General features: G+C 32.1%; 3 protein-coding genes across 7 annotated transcripts; 2 read left to right on the forward strand and 1 right to left on the reverse strand.

Annotated features, from left to right (window-relative positions):
* On the forward strand, positions 536-7,218 carry LOC109356516 (phosphatidylinositol 4-phosphate 5-kinase 9-like). Of its 4 annotated transcripts, none has more exons than XM_019599866.1 (9): positions 536-2,161; positions 2,740-2,907; positions 3,860-4,025; positions 4,315-4,425; positions 4,504-4,691; positions 5,186-5,340; positions 5,804-5,966; positions 6,549-6,872; positions 6,939-7,218. In XM_019599866.1, exons 1-8 carry the CDS (start codon positions 978-980, stop codon positions 6,826-6,828), a joined length of 2,415 nt encoding a protein of 804 aa, XP_019455411.1. In that variant the 5' UTR covers positions 536-977; the 3' UTR covers positions 6,829-6,872; positions 6,939-7,218. The 4 variants fall into 4 exon arrangements, with proteins under 4 accessions (XP_019455411.1, XP_019455412.1, XP_019455413.1 ...); XM_019599867.1 differs by having other exon boundaries at positions 536-687; positions 855-2,161; positions 6,549-7,218; XM_019599868.1 differs by having other exon boundaries at positions 536-669; positions 855-2,161; positions 6,549-7,218.
* On the forward strand, positions 9,735-12,494 carry LOC109356520 (ras-related protein RABC2a-like). Of its 2 annotated transcripts, XM_019599872.1 has the most exons (6): positions 9,736-10,095; positions 10,535-10,603; positions 10,771-10,836; positions 11,095-11,216; positions 11,630-11,758; positions 12,196-12,494. In XM_019599872.1, the coding sequence occupies exons 1-6, from the start codon at positions 9,957-9,959 to the stop codon at positions 12,307-12,309; spliced, it is 639 nt and encodes a 212-aa protein (XP_019455417.1). In that variant the 5' UTR covers positions 9,736-9,956; the 3' UTR covers positions 12,310-12,494. The 2 variants fall into 2 exon arrangements, with proteins under 2 accessions (XP_019455418.1, XP_019455417.1); XM_019599873.1 differs by lacking the exon at positions 10,535-10,603 and having other exon boundaries at positions 9,735-10,095.
* On the reverse strand, positions 14,132-15,337 carry LOC109356517 (zinc finger protein ZAT5-like). Its single transcript, XM_019599870.1, has one exon. The coding sequence runs from the start codon at positions 15,106-15,108 to the stop codon at positions 14,251-14,253; it is 858 nt and encodes a 285-aa protein (XP_019455415.1). The 5' UTR covers positions 15,109-15,337; the 3' UTR covers positions 14,132-14,250.

Genomic DNA, 22,934 nt, shown 5'->3' on the forward strand with positions numbered 1-22,934 from the left:
AATAAAGGGTCTCCCCCTCTCCTCCATTCAACAAGGGACTTGGATTTGAAGAGTTTCTATGATCACTGTCATACTCAAACTTTGAGAGAGTATTGAACTTTTAACTTCAATCTCACTTTCTTCATATTCTCTTCCTTCCAAATTCCAACCTTCTCTCTTTCCTCTCACTTTTCTTCTTTCTCTCATTTTCAACTATCTCCACCTTTTTTGTTACCTTTAAGAATCATATTTATATATAATTTAACACCCATTGACAGCTCAGCCTCAGCGTAATAGTAAGTTTAATTATCGTCGCGAGTTCAAATTCTGAAAACAATATAAACTGCTTACCAGATCCCATCGGGTGGGAGCCTTTAAGAACGAGGTTTTGAGTTCGATCTCGAATCCTTGTTTATGGAAAAATATTATTAGGAGGGGTCTCAGTTAGGTACCTGATTGTACCCAGAGATTTGTCTATCACCTATGGTTAGAGAGGTTAGTCTGGTAAGAAAAACAAGGACAACCGAGTGCACGAGGATCCCACTACGGTTTTTAATTGTGGTGTCTGTTTAATCATGTTATCTATATTTAGACTTAAGTCTGTATCGCAGAGTCGGTTTTCCGACCGAAAATTTTGTGAAGAAAATAGTGTGTTTAGTCATTGGTTCATTTTTCTTTATGATTAAACTGGTTTGTTTATATGCTCTAGTAAGCTGTCTTATTTTTTCATAAGCTCTAATAAGCTGAATTGGATTCTTGGAAATTTATGTTTTTTCTCCTCTATTTTTAATGGATTGAACTTATATATCTTTTTACTTGAGGTATCACATGTTTCTAAGTTACTTATTTTTCTGAATAATCTTCTATTGTCTCAGGAAAAAGAGTTGCAAGGGTGATCTTGGTAAGATTTTGTATATGTGAACCTTCTTGTTTTATAGCTATTGAGAAGTTCGGATAATTGTAATTCGATAAGGAAATTTTCCTTTTGGTCATTGTGCATGTCGGGCGCTGTGGCCGTAGTTGATGATTTGGATGGAGGAGTACTTTCTTGTGCAGAGAGAACACAATCTCTTGATGCCAATTCTAACATAGACCATTTATCTATATTGACAAATGGTGAAGCTGGCCATTCCTCTGAAATTGTTGGATTTAGGGTGGGAGAACTCTTGCTTTCTAATGGAGAGTCGTATTCCGGGTCCCTTCTTGGCGATATTCCTGAGGGCCAGGGTACGTATGTGTGGTCTGATGGAGGTGTATATGAGGGCGAGTGGAGACATGGAGCGAGGAATGGGATTGGAAAAATGCGATGGCGTTCTGGAGCAATGTATGAGGGTGAATTCTCTGGTGATTATATCCATGGTACGGGAACATATATTAGTTCGGATAAATTGACCTATAAAGGTCGGTGGCGATTGAATCTTAAGCATGGTCTTGGTTATCAAGTTTATCCTAATGGAGATATCTTTGAAGGGTCTTGGATACAAGGAACACCAGAGGGGCCTGGAAAGTATACCTGGGCGAACGGAAATGTATACTCGGGGAATATGAGAGGCGGGACAATGTCAGGAAAAGGAACACTCACCTGGATAACAGGGGACTCGTTTGAAGGAAGCTGGTTAAATGGCATGATGCATGGGTTAGGAGTGTATACTTGGAGTGATGGAGGCTGCTACGTCGGGACTTGGACACGCGGTCTAAAAGACGGAAAGGGAACCTTTTATCCGAGAGGCAACCGCCTTCCGACGGTGCAAGAGATTTACCTCAGTGCCTTGCGTAAAAGGGGGCTATTACCAGACTTGAGAAAGCAGAAGCAGGTGGGAGATGTCATGGTTGGTCAGAACCAGAGACCTCAGTCTAATGGAAGAAATGTTTCTCTGGAAAGACGTTGGAGTCTTGAGGTATCTATCGAGAAAGTGATTGGGCATGATTCAGCTTCCGATTTTACAGAATCTGTAACAGAAAGCGGAGATAAAGAGGTTAATGCCAAGATCCCAATTTTGGAACGAGAGTACATGCAAGGTGTATTAATAAGTGAGGTAGTGTTAGATAATATGTTTTCGTCAACGTCTAGAACGACAAGACGACTTCAAAGAAAACTCAAAGAGATAAAAAGACCTGGCGAAGCAATCATTAAAGGTCACCGGAGTTATGATCTGATGCTCAGTTTGCAGCTTGGAATAAGGTAAAAGGACGTTGACTTGTAGCACACCCGATCTTTTCAGTTGTTATCATTTGTTAATTTGCTGTATGTTTTTTTCTCTGCAAGTATATATCTGTGTGGTTTCATATTTATTCTAATTTACATGCCGGCATTTCAAGATGCATCGGCTCCTATAATATCTAGGAATCACATGACAGATTGTCAGATTTTTCAGCTTCATTCACCTAATATTTGTTTCTCCGGTCTATTTCACAACTTTTATATTGTAACTTAGATAGGTTATGTTGTTTTCTTAATCCATTTTTTTATGCTTAAGAAATTCCTTACTAGGGGTGGTCATTAGGTAAAGTCTTCCCCAAAGTGGTAAGTGATAACTTCAAGATTCAAACCCTTGACATTATAAGTAAAGTTTGCTTAGGCTATAACTTCCAAGTGCGACCAATCACGTTTATGTTTCATGAGGCAATCATGAACTAAGAATTGAAGGCACAAAATCTACCTAAATTAGAAGCTAAGATAAAATGCTATCGGGGAGTATCTATATTTGCATTTACCATGGTTTTCCTTTATAATCTGAACACGAGCCTCGATATGGTTAGGTATACCGTGGGCAAGATTACACCTGTACAGAGACGAGAAGTTAGAGCATCAGATTTTGGTGCTAAAGCAAGCTTTTGGATGGATTTTCCTAAAGAAGGATCTCAATTGACGCCTACTCATCAATCGGATGATTTTAAATGGAAAGACTACTGCCCGATGGTGTTCAGGTTGGTAGTTAACACTTTGGATTATTTCTTCGTCTCTTTCATGTTACCTTATATCATATATCTAATGACTAGGCATGCATGTAAACCTATACAAGTTTCTTTAAGTAGTCCTGGCTTTAGAATTAAGTAGGTGTCGCTGGTTTATTGTATATCTGGAGTTCCACACGATATGCCTATAGTATTCGTTTGCTACCTGCTTCAATAAATGACTCATTTTCACGCATAGATTGGTTGAGTGCATCAGGCATTCACATATATCGACAGATTCTTCAATACTTTTTGGGGGATAAAAGACAGGTTCTTCTATGTTCATTTTTCTTTTTCTGTTAAAAGAAGAAGATTTCGATGTACCATATTATCTGTAAAATTATCTTTAATTCTGTATTATTCGGAAAATTTTATGTTTCCTGAATCTTACATGATAAATTCTATGCACATCCATACCAAATGATGATCCCTTGATAGCATGAATAGAAGAAGCATGACATAATTCCTCGAGATTAACTCAATTGCATGTTTTTAATCAAACCACATGGTATACATGCTAAATCCTTGCTTCAACAACTTGAATACTTCGAAGCTTTATGCTGACGTCTAAACTTTCATTGTGCTGGAAAATTAATCTGAGCATATCATCAGTTGTTGACTTGTGCTTTTACTTGTATAGAATATTTTGCATTTACCCATGCTATCAAAGCTGATAACTTTTTATCTGTATAAGATCATAATGACGCATTCCAATGCTTCATAAATATAAATGAAAAAGCGAGGGAGAGAAAATAGAGGACTAGTTGCAGCTACGGAAGTTTATCTTTCATGCTTTACAATTGTGAATGTATACATTAATGACAATGATGGAACAGTTTACTACAGCTCCTCTTTCTCTTTCCTCACTTTCTTCCTGCCCCTTTTATATGTTTGTTAGATGTGACTTTCTTCAGACTTGTTGCAGAAATTTAAGAGATATGTTCAAGATTGATGCCGCCGACTACATGATGTCCATTTGTGGAAATGATGCTCTGAGGGAACTATCTTCCCCTGGAAAAAGTGGCAGTGTCTTTTTCCTCTCTCAGGACGATCGTTTCATGATCAAGACACTGCGAAGATCTGAAGTGAAGGTGTGTTAAAATACTTGTTTCATTTTGGACCATTAGAAAGTACAAGGTTGACATTAATGGTCATTTTACATCAAGTAACATTTATTTTTGCATAAATTTTGTTTCTGCTTTTCCTCCTTTATCTATTTTTTCCCAATCCACAATAAGAAAGGAAATTTAGCTATTAGGTAATACTGAAGCAACTTGTGGTAGAGATGTTTGGTAATGATATATTAGCATTTTACATGTTATTTGATACTTGATTTTCAGTATAAAATGCTAATTCCAGTGACCAAAATTTGACATGTAGGTTCTTCTAAGAATGCTTCCAGACTATCATCACCATGTGAAGTCTTACGAAAATACGCTCATCACAAAGTTTTTCGGCCTGCACAGGATTATACCTTCAAGTGGTCAAAAGGTAATGCTGTTGTTGAATGAATATATTATGTCTCTTAAATATGAGTGTAACATTAGTTTGTAATTTTCTGTCTTGCAGTTTCGCTTTGTTGTAATGGGAAATATGTTTTGCACAGAATTAAGGATCCACCGGAGATTTGACTTAAAAGGTTCGTCCCTTGGACGGTCATCGGACAAGATAGAAATTGATGAGAACACCACTCTTAAAGATTTGGACCTGAACTACAGCTTCTACTTGGAACCATCTTGGCGGGAGTCTTTATTGAAGTAAGGAGTAATTACAAAAAAATCTTGCTTTTCCCTGCATTTTCGATTTCTTTCATGTGATAAAAGAATAAATTTTATTTGAAAATATATAAAGAAAAGGAAAACAAGATATTCTCCTTAGACTGAGTAACAAAAAAACAGCTAGTGAATAGGAACAAATGTGTATACTTTTTATTTCGTACGATTACAGGGAGTTGAAGCCATAGAGCAGATTTGATAATGTATCTGCGTGCCTATATTCGTTTCCTCCCTAGTCCCCTAAAATAAGATGTTCTTATTAAGAATTGTAACTACCAAATTTTGTCGGACGATCTTTCTAATCCTAGTTTTTATAATGCACAAGCAAACAAGTATAAGTCGGTGTTAATTGGCATAATATCGAAAGATGGCTGCGTGCTAAATAGAAGTTCTATACTTCTATATTTGTATTTCTCTATTATATATATCTCGAGTGCAAAAATCTAATGTTTCCTCTTACTCATCCTTTTGTTCAGGCAGATCGAAATAGACAGCAAGTTTTTGGAAGCACAACACATTATGGACTACAGCCTTCTTTTAGGTGTTCACTATCGAGCTCCCCAGCATCTACGTCGTATGTCATACAACCAAAGTACTAACGGCGATGGATTAGCAATTCTTGCAGAGGAAGGTGGGTATCAGATCCTATCTAGTAAAGCTAATGATTTATAGTTGGCCGATAAATGGCTGATGCTTATTTCCGACAAGTATTTATAACTAAAATTAGGTTCCTTACATTAAAAGTTTGCATGCATCAAACTGTGAAATCTATTCCTTGGAAGTAGAGAAGATGCCATGCCCTCAACCAATGAGACCAGCAGATGATATACACGCTACTTTTTTAGGTATTATTAGGCAGTGAGGAAGATCAAAACTATGAGCAGTACTTGCGATTTTTGTTTTTTCACGTCATGTGTAAGTAATTGACACTGTATATTACCTGAGCAAGAAAATTTATTCGGCTTAGGGCGTTTGTTATTTGCATATTACCCGAATATGTTCTCTCGTCTATGACTTATATTCTTGCATTTTCTAATAGAACCATAAACATGGAACTGATTAATTTAATTTTTTTTGTTAACGATCATTCATAGACCCTCTGGAGGATGACGTATTGAACTATCCACAAGGCCTTGTTCTAGTTCCTCGAGGAGATGATAAGAGTGTTGTCGTAGGGCCTCATGTGAGGGGTAATCGGTTGCGAGCTTCATCTGCCGGTGATGAGGAGGTGGACCTACTTCTACCTGGTACAGCAAGGTGTGCTTTCTTGATGATGTTATTAGTTCTTTAGAACTTCATCATAGTGCACATGCCACCCTATTAATATGTATGATTCAGTGCATTTTATATGTTAAGAAACTTGTATTTATAACCAACGGGTGTTGGTTCAAGTGGTACATGCTTGATTCCCCTTAAGCAAGATCTCGAGTTCGAGTCTTGTGGATGGAAAAAATACCCGTTGGGAGAGTTAGCCCCACATACCTGTGGATGTTCCCAGCTCGAACAGGATTGCCTCTGGTGCGAAGATACCTGTAGGAAACCAAAAAACTTATATTTATAAATTCAGTATCACTTGTATGTTCATAAGAAATAAAGAAAATTTGGATCATTGCCACTGATAGATGGTTTAATCTATTCATCTTAGTGCATCCTAAAAATCAATTATATTCATATCACATTGTTGCATTTGTAACTTTGTATATAAAGACCATCTATTCTAATAATCTAGATATTTCATTCAAGATGTTAATTATTAAAATTGTTCCTTTACATTAAAATTAGATGGTTACTAATTATTGCATGCTGAGATTTTACTTTCTTCCTTTACAATTTCTTAAGCAGACTCCAAATTCAGCTCGGCGTGAACATGCCATCAAGGGCAGAGCTGCTTCCAGGAAAACAGGAAAAGCAAATGTTCCACGAAGTCTACGATGTCGTCCTGTACCTCGGTATCATCGACATATTGCAAGACTACAACATGACTAAGAGGATTGAGCATGCATATAAATCTCTTCAATTTGATTCATTGTCTATTTCCGCTGTGGATCCTACGTTCTACTCGCATCGCTTCCTGGAATTCATTCAGAAAGTGTTTCCGCCGAATGCAACGCCAGCTTAAAATTTTCGAGGTTAATTTACCCTGTTAGTTTTTTTCAGAAAGTGTGAACATGGGTACCCTTTTATGCATGCTCCATATGGGTAATCTCAAATCAATGCTTTGAATTTTTTATCATTCCTTGGATAACATGGGTTTATTTGTCTCTTCTGAAGCTAACATGGGTTTATTCCATTGTGTTTTCTTTGACTCTAGTGACTTAGATTTGAAATACAATTGCATCTGTAGATTGTATCAATTTCATCATCTATGTAAGATGATATAAAACATTTATATAATGTATACACAAAAAACAGAAAGCATAAAGAAAATAACAAAAATGTCCAAACTTTTTCTGCTGTTAAATGCTTGAATCACTAGTTTGCACTTATAAAAATAACAGCAAACAAGAAAAATGCAACAGTTTGGATTTAATAGGCCAATTTCTTATTTGGACCTAAAATGCAGCAATTTCTTATTTAAAAAAGGTGTTTTTAATTTTTTAATCCATTAAAAGTTGAAAAGCTGTGATTTTTAAGACAGTTTTTATTTGTTCCTTCCTTAGAGGATGCTCTTAAGGTTTTTTTTTGTGGGGATTTAATTTGCCCATTGCAAGTAGAGACTTTTGCAGATGAGATTAAGCTATTGAAAATCTTACAATTTTAGGTTCATGGGTCTATTCACTTATATGTTCCTCATTTTATCTATTCCTTCTCGATGTGAGACCTAGCTCCTTTACACCTAATTCCTAATACAAATATCAGCTCATTCACAATCACATTCCCACAAAACATATATGTAGATGGTGCAGAGAGGATGTTAGTCAAATTAGTGTGAAGTGTGTGGGCCAAGTAATTGTCTGTTGTTGTGTAAAGTGGGGCAAAGCTTGAATTCATAGCTGCCAAGATGATTGCGCATGAAATAGTGTGATCATTTTGGCCAGATCAATGGTCACCTAAATCAGACTCTAAAGACCAACAAAACATTGGTCTAACGATATAAAGTCTTTCTAGATCATAAGAAATACCAAAAGGTTAAGAATTCGATTCATGTGAGCGACACTTGTTGGAAGGGATAACATACATTCCAAAAATGAATTAGTTTATTACTCATAAGGTGAAAGATACCCTTAATAACACAAAAAAAAAATATAGAGATAAATGATTTAGTGTTATGATTTTAATGTTGTTGATAAGACATAACATATGAAGAATGATCACCCCATGCGCGTGTCAGAAATGACTAGAGATTTGGGGCAGAATAAATGCATAGCTATGTTAGGCAACTCATAATAACAGCCATTCAACAGAGAAAAAGAGTATGGAAGTGTTCATTGTCATTTGCTATGAGGGTTTTCTAGTTGTACCATCACCATTATCTTCCTAAATTTTCCGTCTACCCATAATTATCATTTCGTTAAGATAATTTTGTTCGAATAGGAAATATCTGCATCATAATATAGCTAACTCTTCTATTGGGAAAATATTTTATACATAAGACTCGAACTCCGATCTTGATTAATGGGAAGCATATATGTATCATATCAATCACTCATAGTTTATCAGCCTTCTAATTAATTAAACAACTAGATCAAAAAACAACATCACATATATAATCCTTTGTATTTGTGTTTTTCTTGAATTTTTGGTTTGAGTAAGACTATATTTTCATCAACACTATTATATATAAATTTATATGTAATTCAACCATTTCTTATGTTATAATATTAATTTATTTTGAAATAACTTTTTTGATGTGGTGAGTCTTTTTCAATCCCTCCTTAAAAAGACCAAATCAAATTATGTTTTAGAAATCAGAAGTCACTCTCTACTCAAAATAAAATCTCAATGATAAATCTCCATCCATCAAAATCAGCAGTGAGAAAATGTCATCCAAAAGGAAACATTATGGGTTAAAAATATGCAAAAAGTCAAAAAATGGTAGATTTGGTGCCATATATAATGGACCATTCATATTGGCTCCTCTCAATATTCATAGTAACACCACAACTCATGGGATTGGGTTGTCTATGGACTTTCAATCATATGGGGCATCAAAATGTTCAATTGAAGATCCCATAGTAGAGTCAATTTCCTTCATCATCATAGAGAAGAAAATAACAACTATAATTATGACAATTAATGCATGCAACCTTGGATTATGTGTTGAATTCATTAATATTTCTATTTTCGATGTATGCATGAACGATATAATTCATCATTCATATTTAATACAAATATAAATATAACAAATCGTACTAATAATACATAAATTGTTACGCTGATTGTACATAGATATTATAGTAATATAATATTATTAATATATAACATTGTCCTCTAAGTAACTTGGGGTTCACCTAATAAATTATGCTGGCCACGCAAACTTTACAGATAGAAGATCACACCCATATAATAATAACAATAAAAGATCATGATAGATCCCTCACCCAAATATAAATTAACCTTTATTTTGTCACATTATAAAGGTACAATGACATGATGATAACAAGAGAACCTTTATTTCAGTACTGAACTCTCCAATATTGGAAAAGATCTAGATCCAAATCGGGTCAAGAACCTTGAACTCCATATAAAATTGTAGGAAGTTGGAACTCAAAACATGAAAATAAAATGAAAAACATAAAAATAAAAAAAAATAAAAAAGAATAATTACCTTGGTGTGGTGTTCACCTCTCAGCTCAAAACAATTTATTGTTCAGATCTATTTTATATAAAAATGATATATTTTTCTAAAATTTTCTTACATCATAAAAAGTAATATATATTATAAAATAATATTTTGTTTATTAATCATTCATTTCCATATAAGATATGTTTATTTCATAATATATCATTACTTTTTTATATAACACATTTAACACACTGACATCAAATGATGTACATTTTCTATGAACATGATGTATGAAACTTTATTCAATTGTTCTCTCTTCTTTCTCTGTCTTTACAAACATGAAATAATAAAATACATGAAATGTATTGCTAAGGTGATACCCCATTGCATTTTCTTATAGGGTAGTATACCCTTTATCCTATGATCTTTCCCTTTCTTTCTCAACTTTGCATAAGTTCCTTTCACTGCACTTTCTATAGACAAGTACATCCACACAATACACATTCATTACAAAGATAGAAATGAATTCATCTTCAGTTCATAGCAGTGGCTATGATCTCTCTTTTAAGATATTGTTGATTGGTGATTCTGGTGTTGGAAAAAGTAGCATACTTGTTAGCTTCATTTCCAACCTTGTTGAAGATCTTACACCTACCATAGGTAATTTAATTTATTAACATTGATACGGCCGAAAATCGGGACACGACAACTCTTATTTTTTATTAGTGGATAAATGTACTTTAGTTACGATTACTTATATCTTCAATGGTTTTGGATCTATAGTATCTATAAACTTTAGTCACACTATTAAACTTGAATGTTGCTATAATTACATTTCAGAGTCATTGAAAATCAACTCTATATAATGCTATGTTGATATTGAATCAATTGGCTTTTGGTTATTGATTTTGTCTAATACTTTCGCTATCCTAAGTTTATCATGTACGTATTAAATGCTTCATTCTGTTTGTTTTATGCAACTAGAATTAACAAACACATTGAATTTACTATCTCTTGTCATTGCCATGTTTCTTCTATCTGATTAGAGTTTCCGAGTTTCGTTTTTGACACGATCTAATGTTGTTTCCTTGATCTGTAGGAGTTGATTTTAAGATCAAAGCTTTCGCAGTAGGCGGGAAGAGATTAAAACTAACTATCTGGGACACGGGTAAGATATAGTTAAATCGCGCGCTTTCGGTTCTTTAAGTTAGGCCTTTTGTTCATGGCAGCAAGTGAATTTGATTCAATCAAATTGATGAAATGACCCTCTTAGAGTTTTTGTATTGAATATGTTGTTCAATTGATTTAAGTTACCATTAATTACATATATTGCAGCTGGACAAGAAAGGTTTAGGACTCTAACGAGTTCTTACTATAGAGGAGCACAAGGAATCATTCTAGGTATATGCTAAAGTGATTTGTGTAGATTTGATTGTTTGATTCTTCTGATTTATGGAGAATTTTGTGTTCATAACTAGCATTGTTGAATGTACATGTAATTATTTGGTTCTTCCCATCTCCGATTTTCGGCTACGCGATTAACAGCTTGTAATGGATAAGATGGTTGATGCATGTTTTGGAATTATTCATTTCTAGTAACATTATATTAAATTTGTTTTTTTCTATTTATATAATGCTTCATTTTTTTCTTGATTTTAGTTTATGATGTCACAAGGAGAGAGACATTTACAAACTTGTCAGAAGTGTGGTCTAAAGAATTGGAACTCTATTCAACTAATCAAGATTGTGTGAAGATGCTAGTTGGAAATAAAGTTGATAGAGTAAGTTTTGTGCTAGCTGTAGTAGTAGATTTGAATATACTAGAAAGCGTTGAGTTTTAGAGAGGAAATATGAAAAGATAATAATTTAATACTATTTATCTTTGAGGTCTTCAAGTCGTGGAATGCTCCTCTTTGTGAGGAATAAAATACTGCATATGGTATTTAAGTTATTAGGTGATACGCTCAGTATATTCATGGACCTGAGAGGTCACATGTTAGAACTGGAGTGTTACACTCACAAGCCGTCATTTTCCATTATTTTCCTTCCAAAACCCAATTTGTAAATAAGATATGCTTTAGATTTCTTATTCAATCAATATTTGAAATATATAAGTCTAAATTTGCAGGGTCCTTACACCTTGATGTATCCCATTTATTAATTTCTTAAAATGTTTTATATTTCTGTATAATAGGATTCTGAAAGGGCTGTGAGCAGAGAAGAAGGTTTAGCTCTTGCCAAAGAATTGGGGTGCTTGCTTTTTGAATGTAGTGCTAAAACTAGACAAAATGTGGAGAGTTGCTTTCAGGAACTTGCTCTAAAGGTATAGTTTTAGAACTATGATTTGATGTTGCTTATCCATACCCGACTTAATTTCTATTATCACGTCGTTCGATTCATGTAGTCGACCCTGTCTATTGAGAATAAGGCTTGATTGTTGTTGTACCCAAACAAACCCGAAACTTAGCACTAGTTGATGCAGAACAGCACAAGTACCTAATATTGCTTTAGTGATAGTTAATAAACTTAATAGTGTAGGGTGAGTACTTCATCTGCTTCCAAGAAATTAGGTTAATATTCTAAGATTTATATACAGTTGGGACATTATCTACCATTCATCTATATATATTTTTTTGAAGAGTCAATAATAACTAAATATGAATAATATAGTGACAACGTATAAAACTCTTGCATGTAATTTACTTGTTATAAAATATTAATCACAATGTGTTGCTTTTTTCCTATTGCAACATTTCATAGATAATGGAAGCTCCTAGTCTTTTGGAAGAAGGATCAACAGCAGCAGTTAAAAGAAATGTTTTAAAGCAGAAACATGAACCTCAAGTATCCAAAAATGGTGGTTGTTGCTCTTAAAAAATGCTTCATTATATTTGTCAAATCATGTATATCTAAGCTTCTTTTCTTACTTTCTTATTGTTTCAATTGTATTTTGGAGAAGTTGATAACAATGAACCCTATTAGCTTTTGTGTAAATTTGTTTGCCTATAAATGATGTATCATTTATGTGTGACTCCCATTACCAAGTTGATTCTAACTAATCCAACAATTTGATTAAACTTGTGTAGGCAAGAAATTGTTTTGCTCCAAATTACTAGTGGAGGGTCTACTACTACTAGCATGCATGTCCTGCTTTTGGATATTGCAAATGGAAAGTTTCTTGGTTTTCCCCTTACCTTATAACTATCCATCTTTTGGAATGTGTGGATGTCTCTTTCAAAAAAATGTTGATTCTAGAAATTATAACTTTTACTCTTTGATCTACCTAGGAATCCAATAATATATTATATCATTGGACCAATGTCTTGTTGGTAGAAATATCAAGTACTATATTCTTGTAAGTATATATCACATGCAAAATGATATTCTTTTAAGTGTCATGTGTCTTCATATTAGAAAAATACTTAATTATTAAATTTTTAAATTAAATATTATTTTTGATCAATTACAAGTGAAGATATATGAAGTAATATACTTTTTGGGATAACATATATGCTCTCAGGAAGTTCTATTCCTTATATTTTATATCGGATTTTTAATATAATCAAAGTAATTTATAACTACTACCTGAGTTGAATGGTGACAGTAATATGCATATTAAGGATGCTTTTCCAGTTTCCCATGCCCATTACTATCAATCCCATGATTATATCATGTACAAAAATATTCGGAGACAAACAAATTATCCAAACGGTAAAGATTAAAATGACATTCAATTTGGTAAGGAAAAAGCTTCGATACCCGTGAGATTCATGGAACAGACCCATACTAGATAAGTAGTGGCTTGGAAGGGTTTCAATGATTCCAACTACCAAAACCCACTTCATAAAAATAAAAATAAATATTCTAGGAAAATTTTGTCCACTTGTAATGTGGCAAAATTTACTACATATATATATAAAAAAAAAGTAGTTCAATATCTACAAAATATTCCTGAGGTAGTGCATCCCCTTTTTTAAAGGAAAAAAAGTAACAATATCTGGTTCGTTAAGTAAAAAAATGGGGTTTTAACTGAAGCAATGAGTGTAGAGGAAAATGTAACCACACATAGTTAAGAAGAGTACTATTTTAATTAATTAAGTTACCGTAAATATCTTGAAAAAATTAAGTTACCACACATAGATTAATTTTAACTGAAACAGCTTATTACAAATTGGTAACTGAAGAACATTTGCTGAAGCTAGCTTTGTAAGTAAGGCAATGGCCGAAAGAAACTCATACCGGTTTTCTATTCTCCTTTACTCTATCTCTCTTTTTCTCACTTTCATAATAATGGCCACATATTCATATATATATATATATATATATATATAAATTGGTTTGTTTAGTGGTGTAAGGCCCGCTATATCTCCATAAATATAAAAAATTAATGATTCAATTTTTAGTGGTGACATTTATTGGGAGGAGTAATTATATACCCTGAAAAGACTTAATTCTTTATTCCAAAAAAGTAAGGAAAAATATTGTTGATATTACCAACAACAAAAATCATATATATATATATATATATATATATATATATTAAGTTCCAGCCCTGAATGTATAGGATTTGTTGTGGTTCCAGACTTAAAAAAGGACTAAACATCTTAAAATTAAAAATCAATGAATAATATATAGAATAACAATAAAATGATAACAATTAAGAAATTACGAATCTATGTATATACAAGACACTGACTGAATAAATTCAAATTTGATTGCGTGCTATATAATGAATGGAAAGAATAAACAATTGATTTGTGTACAAGGATAAATGAAAGAAACAATAATAACAAAGAACATTACTAATGAGTTACTTTAGTAATGACAATCCACCAAAGAGGTTGCATTTAGAACAATCACTTTTTCTTTGGATTGAAATGGCAATTTGCATTCTCTGTGATCTTCATCAGGTGCAGGAAGATTCAAATCCAACTCCAAAACATTTCTAGGTTTTTTAACCTCTATAGATTCATGAGGACTCTCACAAACCCTAATATTTTTTGCACCACTCATAAAAGTTGTTGTTGAAGTAGTGCTCAAAACAGTTCTGTGTCTTCTCATATGACCTCCTAAGGCTTGCCCAGATGTGAATTCAGACCCACAAATAGAACACTCATGAACCTTATTACATTTAGTAATAGTCCTAGTAGTAGGGTTGGTGCTAAACAATGCCCTATTATTTGGTATTTGCAAGGTGAGGGTAGTGTTTGTGGTTGTAGAGTCAAAATAATTATCAAAACAATCATTCACAAAACTAGTAACTCCTGGCTTTTGATCTTGTGCAATACTTGTCTTAGGTTTTTTGTGACTAGCTCTATGGCCACCAAGGGCTTGGAATGAAGGGAAGCATCGGTTACAAGTCTTGCACTCATAAATGCATAACCCTAATTTCTTCCTATTGTTATTGTTGCTATGATCGGGTGTTGTCGTTTGATATGACTCTGGTGATGAATTTTGTTTTTGATGATGATCATGATGATGGCGCCCTTGAGCTAAGAGAATCAAACAATTAGCCATGTCTTCCTCTTCTTCTGAATTATCGGTTGAAGATGTTGAAGGCATGGCTAATGTAAACAAAGATGGTAATCTTTGTCGTTTTGTACGCTTGCCCTTCAACTTGATCATTTGCATGTGATTGAGATCATGTTGTTGTTGTTCCTCTTGGACTTGCATATTGTTGTTCAAATTCTTACGAACTAATATCAAGTGATCACTAATAACAACAACAACAAAAATGTTATTAAAAGAGAGAAATATAAGAAAGTTAAGGGTAAGATTATTTAATAAGAAGCATATATAAATGGTAGCATGAGAAGGGTTTCAACTTTCAAATATAACCCCTAACAATAACGTGTTATGGGTATGCCAGAGTTGCATTTCCAACCTTGGAAGTTATATATAGAAGATAATTATGTACATTACAGGTGTGTAGTGTAGAAGTTAGAAATAGAAAGATGCAATGTTAAGTATAAAGAAGCTAGGAAAAGAGTGAGATTCGGTTACCTTTGAAGCAAACCCATTACTTTTTCTCAACGATTCCATTCTGGAGGATTGGTTTGCAAGCCATGAAAACCACACAATTTTTTGCAACTCCCCTTTTTTTATCTCTTTTTATTTACTTTTCTTGCTAGTGTTTCTGTTCATTCTTAATTTTAGTTTTACCTTCCTTTGGTTCTAGTAGTTATAGGCTATTATTAGAGCTTAGTTTAACTAATATTGTAGCCACCATTTTGATTAAAAATCAACCACTTCCAAGTGTAGCATTAAGTTTCTGGGTTGAACACAATCCTTCCCACTTGTGATGGGAGAGTTCATGTGAAGATGACCCAACCACCTCATCTTCTATTTGGACAAAAACCTGATGTCTCGTACCAATAAAAATATGTCATATTAGTTATAAAATAATATTTATTATTTTTTTGTTTTTGCTTAAGTATAATTGTGCTGGAACATGGTTGGAGACATCATTTAGGATAACAAAACCATCTCCCTTCTATTTACCTTAGTATCAACTAGTTTTAGTATAAACAATAATCAAGCCAGGTACCCACATAATGAAAAATCATGGGTATACCATATATTAACATAGAACAATATTTGTTTTCTCAAATCTCGTACCAATAATAATAAAATAAAAACAGAAAATATTAATATAATGAAAAATCATTACTATACTATAAGGGGATGTTAATTATGAAACCTAATCTCATCTTCTATCACTACCTTAGTATCAACTAGTTATATGTTAATATGTTGAAATTTTGTGGCTGAAAATCCCTATTATTTAATTATTAATTCTAATAAGTTAAATCGGTTTTTAAAAGTAATAGGTATACAAAAACTAATTTAGATATCATATCACAAGATCATAACCAACTAAAATATAGTTTCAGTTGAGTGTTTATTAAATACATGTGAATGATGCACACGTTATTATTATTTTAATTAGTTAGCCAAATCAATGAGGTAAGAGTCATACATAACATGCATCATTCGAGAAGAATGAATGATTTTTTTTAAGAATTAAAACAAATTAATGAAGAAAAGTAAAGAATAAGGTAATAGATTATGTAATACAATTGGACGGTGCTAAGGTCGTGACGTAGAATGTGGTTTCTTGCTATAAGGTATAAATGTATATATAAGATATGTTATCTCGACTTTATCTAATATGATATCATGCACTAATGATAATAAAATAAAAACAATAATAATGATAAAATTTAGATGATATGACATGATTATATTAACACGAGATAATATATGAGACAAAATATATGATAACCGATTCGTGTTGAACTATAGAGTATGCCAAGATAAGAGGATGAGATATTCTTAGCGTAGAGTTCTGATAGAAGGAGGTTTGTGAGGGGCACGTAATGACCCATATTGCTAGCATCACATTTATGTTAGCTGCAGTTAGTGGGTCAAAGCAAAGCATCTTCTCTTCTTCACTACAATAACTCTTCTCAATTATTGTGAATTTTAAATATGATTGATTATTAAAGGAAGAAAAGAAAAATGCCCATTACTACAATAACTCTTCACTTTGTGTATCTTAGAAAATATATCAATGATTGGATGATAATGTTGCTTAAACTTAGACAAGACACAAAGCAAGTTGAATTTAAAATATGTACATCGTATTGTAAAGTTTCTTACATTGTCAATATATCATCAATCATTTGTTTATATTACTTTTGTTTAAGAGTTAATAATAGTTAATATATGAATGATAGATAATTTACTGACAGTGTAAAAAATACTTACATTATCAATGTGTATATATTAAATCCAATCAAGTTTCCATGTAATACAAACATCATGCAATCCGTCTATAACAATATAACTTTATCCAATAATCCATTATATCTTACTTGCTCTAAGTCCTTTAATTTTTTTTAATAAACACTTACTTTTTACCAAACTGTCCTCCAACCATAGGCAATTAAAGTTGGTAGATGATTTGATTCCTTAAACATATGATATATAAAGATTCAATTTATTTCATGCATGTGTACATAAAATACTTTAATTTATTGAGATTGTACTTATTTCATGGATCTTTTTTCCTATCTTCCATAAGGCAGTATTAGTATTCAGCTAATGACTAAGAGATGTTGCATGATTAAATGAGGGAATCACTTAAACCTCAATTCCCATCTTTTCTCTATTGAGAGGAATAAGAATGTTGTTGTAAACATAATTAGAGACTTAGCTTATGTCAAAGTCAGCATTAATATCTTATTGGCTATGGCTTGTTGTCTCACATAATTGCTTCATACTCTATGCATTATTAGTGAAAAGATTTATGAGGATGAAGTATCTCCAAATTTAAGGAGATAAGTTTTCTCTTTACACCAATTAGGTAACGACACATAACTATTTTTACCTATTTTAAAAATAAATAAATAAACAAAAAAGTAAAATAATACAAGTGTCTATTAATGAGTGGTTGTAAGGAGATAACTTCTCTCCTCGCACCAGGACATACTTTATTCTCAAAATTTATACATAGTCATCATATTATCCATCATTTATTTGGATTACATTTTTTGAATAATCAATGATGATTAAATATGAATGATGAATGATATAATATATAAAACTCATATATTTTCATCATATACATTTTTTTCTTTATTTGTTAACTTGCCTGTTATTTAAGTTTGTTCTCTAATATGTGGGTAGAAACATTCATTGATGATTGACTTTAACACTAGTCTTAAAGTTCAATTTGATGATTGAATTGTTCAGATGGAGATCACCTACTTTTAGCAGTTTCCAATTTTCTGTCTCAAGTTAATCATATATTGACATGTCAATAAAAGAAATTTTAAAAGAATAAAAAGTAACACTATAATTGGCTTGAGATATGAAGTGAAACACCGTTTAAGATAACTGAATTATTCAAGTTCATTTAATTGGACCTTAGAAATGCCCATTACTTCATTTAACATGCTCATGGTTCTCTAATGGTGTAAATGATCTTATCTTATTGTATATGACAAATTGTCTCTTGTAGACTTGAAAACAAGGCATAAGATTGTTCTATGATATAATATATTATTACTAGTTCTATTTTCTTGGAAGCAATCAAACCTAAGCTTAAGAACTTAGCTCTCTTGAAGAGAAGATATATTATGGAAAAGAATTGAATAATGAGAATTTGAAGTATTCAATAAGGAGCCCATAGCCTACTTGGTCATATGGGCTTTTTAATTGTGGCTCACTTAGCCCTAGCCATTTGCCATTGGCCCGCATGAGTTGGCTAGGCTGACCCATGAGAATATAAAAAATACTTAGGATAGGTATGTCAACCAAAGGAGCACATCTGTTGTCACATGTAATGTATCACTCTATGTATCACTGTTTATACTTAGTTGAATTTTTTTAATGATTAAATGTTTTTATAACCAATCAAAAGCAATGACGTATGAAGTGATACATTCTTTTAGAACAGAAGACGTCCTCCCATTAAAAAACAATGACATATGAAGTGATACATTCTTTTAGAACAGAAGACGTTCTCCCATTAATAAGGTAATCTTATAAAAAAATTTAGCTTCACCAAAATCAAGATTGCATCATAATAGGGTAGATTATCTTATTTCGTCTCTCTTATTTTATCTACCAAATAATGTTTAAGCCCTTACACAAATCTAAAAAAAATTAATTTAAAAATAAAATGATAGTTTAAAATTGTCACAATATGCTTATCAAAATAACATTATTATTGTGCAATTCTCCTAAAAAATAAAATATGTCTTAGTTACATTTACCTGATGCATAAAAAACATAATAATTGACTTGACAAAATTATTGTATACATGTTATTATTCATTAAATAACTATTACATATATAATGAGTTAATATATAATTAAACTTGAAAATTTGTTAAGTATAAATAAGTGTCTAGTTTATATACACATAAGCACTACCTCCCCTCGCCATGCCCATCCTAATAGTGGGTTATCTTATCAGCTAGGTTCCAAAACCTAGGAAATAAAAACCAATTGTTCAAAAACATTTGTGTGTTTCGTCCCTCGTAATTGGATAAAGATCTGCTATCCTAAACCATATCTCGTATTAATATTGAAGTAAAAATAGAAAATAATGAATGTTTAATTTTTTTAATTAACATGATATATTTTTTATTGATGCGAGATATCCTTTATCTCTCATAAGTATACATGTACAAGAAATCCTTGAACCTTTCTATGGAAGTTAATGCAACTCATAATAACACATCCAACAATGAACTTGAACGTAAACTATAAAATACTAACTAGAACTATTAGCGGCAATTACACACAAACGTTGTTAACCCATGTGTTTCACACTTCATAACGTAACAAACAAATAATAGTACTTGAGATGGGAGTCCCACAAATCCCAATAATATCTTAGAACATGTAGCAATAGAGGTTCCCCAACTCGATAAAAATTATTACATAGTTCATCATTATAATTTCATTCAAATACCATCACCAATAATATAGTAATAATAACTTAAAACTAAATAAGTTTACTTCAAATCAATAGTAGATATGTGATTAAGATTACAAAAAATATGTACACATTAACATTATAAGAGTTTTTTATATTGTCATTATATTATTCGTCACTGATTTTCAATAATTATTCACTATTAGATAAAAATATTACAAATGAATGGTAAATAATATACTGACTAGTTGTGTATAAATCTTTACGTTATCCGTGCATAGATATTTTTCGAACTTGTGCTCCTATCCCATAATATAAGGTGTGGCCTACCTTACCGACCATTCATCCTGGACCCTGGCATGCATGGAAGTAACTCACTTACATATGCTGCAAGTGCCACCATTTTTCAAAATTGTTTCCCTCCTATAATGATACAATAAGATCCATGTATTGTGATGGAACATGTGTGGATGAAATTTACTAAGCCTTGGTGCTAAATAGGACATTATAAGCAGAGATATTTTTATTTTAGCCGAAAAGATTGACTGCTAAATGTAGTGACATATTTTTGTAAGCTTCTTTCCCTTTCTTCATAATATGCAACCATATCATTTTATGCAAATCGAAAGTGATTTCTTTTGTAGTGTTTCTCAAATTTTAGTTTAAGTTTCACTTGATAAAAATATAGGCTTGGAACTTGTTGAAATATCTTCATTCATGGGTTACAATATTTATCCATGAGCTAAATAAAAAAAAACATATAAGTGAGCTTGACGCAACATCTTCATCTACTTATATGATTTTTAACTCATCTATTTTTACTCAATGTAAGACTTCTTCATTCACACTTTGAATACCCAACATCTCCCCCTCAAGTGTAAGTCCCCCTTCGAGTATTGGATACACCAGAGTTCAGCTCTCTATCTACTTGCATCGCCGTTGGCTTATCCTTTCATCAACGGAACACACCACCTTGACCTCTCGTCAGGAAGACTTTCGACACAGGGATCTCTCATAGATCTACCGATCATTTGTCGCTTCAATACTCCGTTAAGCCATTGGGAAGAGAAACTTAATTATTAAGTGTTTTTGTTAAAATAGATATATTTTATGTATTAGCTCAATTAGTTTAGGTGTTAGTTAGGTTTATCTTTCACTATATAAATTATTATATTCTCTTCTTTTGATAATCTGCTCTTTCTCCTTCTTTCTTGTTCAAACTTTAAGTTTTTCATTTCTTATTCTTATTGATTTATCGAGAATATCATTTATTCATGGCTCATACTAAATTTAGCCGTTTTTAACTCATTTAAGAAATTAATTGACATATTCCTTTAGGCATTACCCCTCGTGTTAAAAAATTAATAATAATATCATTATTCAACCCATAAAGCTTTATGCTTTATTTGATTGATAAGAGAAAATAAGAAGAGGGAAAGAGGTAAGAAAGAAAGAGGTGAGAAAGAGAAACAAAAGAAATAGAGTAGATTTTTATGATGTTTGGTATAAGAGAAGAATGAGAGAAAATGAATAGAAAGAGATATTTTCTTCTCTTTCTCTTTTGTTTGGTTGGGTAGAGATGATAGAAAATGATATTTTCTTCTCTTTCTCTTTGGTTGGGTTGGATAGAGATGATAGAAAATGAGAAGATAGAGATGATATTATGATTCAAATGACGAAAATGTCCCTAACATAAAGAGAAAAGAGAGAAAATTGTTGTTTTATTATTAATTAAAAATAAATGTTATAATTTTAAGTTATATATGTTTATTATAATATCAATTAACTTTTTTTAATTGATATTTTTTATATTAAAAAAACACATATATATATTAGTACTATTTAAAACTAATAAATAGAGAAAATAAATAAGATTGAATGACATATTTGAGATTTCAACAAAAAGAATTCATTCTCTCTTCCCTTTCTCTCCAAAGTAGGAGAGAATTCATTTGTGGTGGGTCCCACCCACTTTTTCTTGTCTTCCCTCTTTTTCTCTTCTCATCCAAAGGAGAGAAAGATTCACTTTCTCTTCATTCTCTCTCTCACCATTTTCTCTCCACTCTATTTCACCTCAAACAAAGAGAGGCTTAGTGTCACATGTGGCGCGAAACTAGGAGGCTTCTATTCACATGATAGGATCTAGAATACTAACATGTGAGATTGATTATGTTGGGGACAATCTACTTACAGATGAATTTTCACTTATGAGCAGTGTTGTGATAATTGAATCAGACTGGGCGGTTTGATTGATTCGATTACTGACCAAACTTGAAAATAACTTTGGTTTGTAGTCTTAATCGAATGAGAGGTTGAACAGTTTTGAATCAGAGAAATTCCGGTTCGACCTTGTTAAATACGGTTGAACTAGAATAATCAGGGAAGTAAACAAGATGATTCACTTAAAATTTTAAAAAATAGAACACTACTCTAATGTTTTGTTTTAATTCGATCCAAAAAATAGAGATATGTTATTTCAATATAATTATACATAATTATTAATTATATAAAAATTTGTATTTATATATAAATATATATTTACAGATAAAAATGAAAAATTATATATGAAATCATCTGGTCCGACCGAACAGTTTAACCATTTAAACATAATATGAAATCTCTTCCAATTTGATATACGGCTCGAGTTTCATAACATTCATTATGAGTATAAAATTGCATATATTAAGTATCATCCATTTCTATTACGTGGGGTTGTGGCCGTCATTGTTGTCTTTTAAGAGGATCAACTGGTAACCGATGCTATAAAAATTTGTGGTGTAATATAAAAACTATGATTTCAAATTCCGAAAACAACATTTTCACTTATGAGTATAAAACTACATATATTAAGCATCATCCTATTTTTTTAGGGGAGATTGTGAGAATCATTATTGTCTTTACCAGTTAAGTTTTAAAGGAAAATGAAAACCTTATAACTATTGCAAAGTATATTTTATATCTCTCAAACTTTTTTTTCCATCTTCTATAACTCAATTGGCAAATACTTTTCAACCAGCAGAAGACTATGTCAAAATGAAATGTTGAACAC

The sequence above is a fragment of the Lupinus angustifolius genome, chromosome LG09 (genome assembly GCF_001865875.1).
Source record: "Lupinus angustifolius cultivar Tanjil chromosome LG09, LupAngTanjil_v1.0, whole genome shotgun sequence".
NCBI lineage: Eukaryota > Viridiplantae > Streptophyta > Magnoliopsida > Fabales > Fabaceae > Lupinus > Lupinus angustifolius.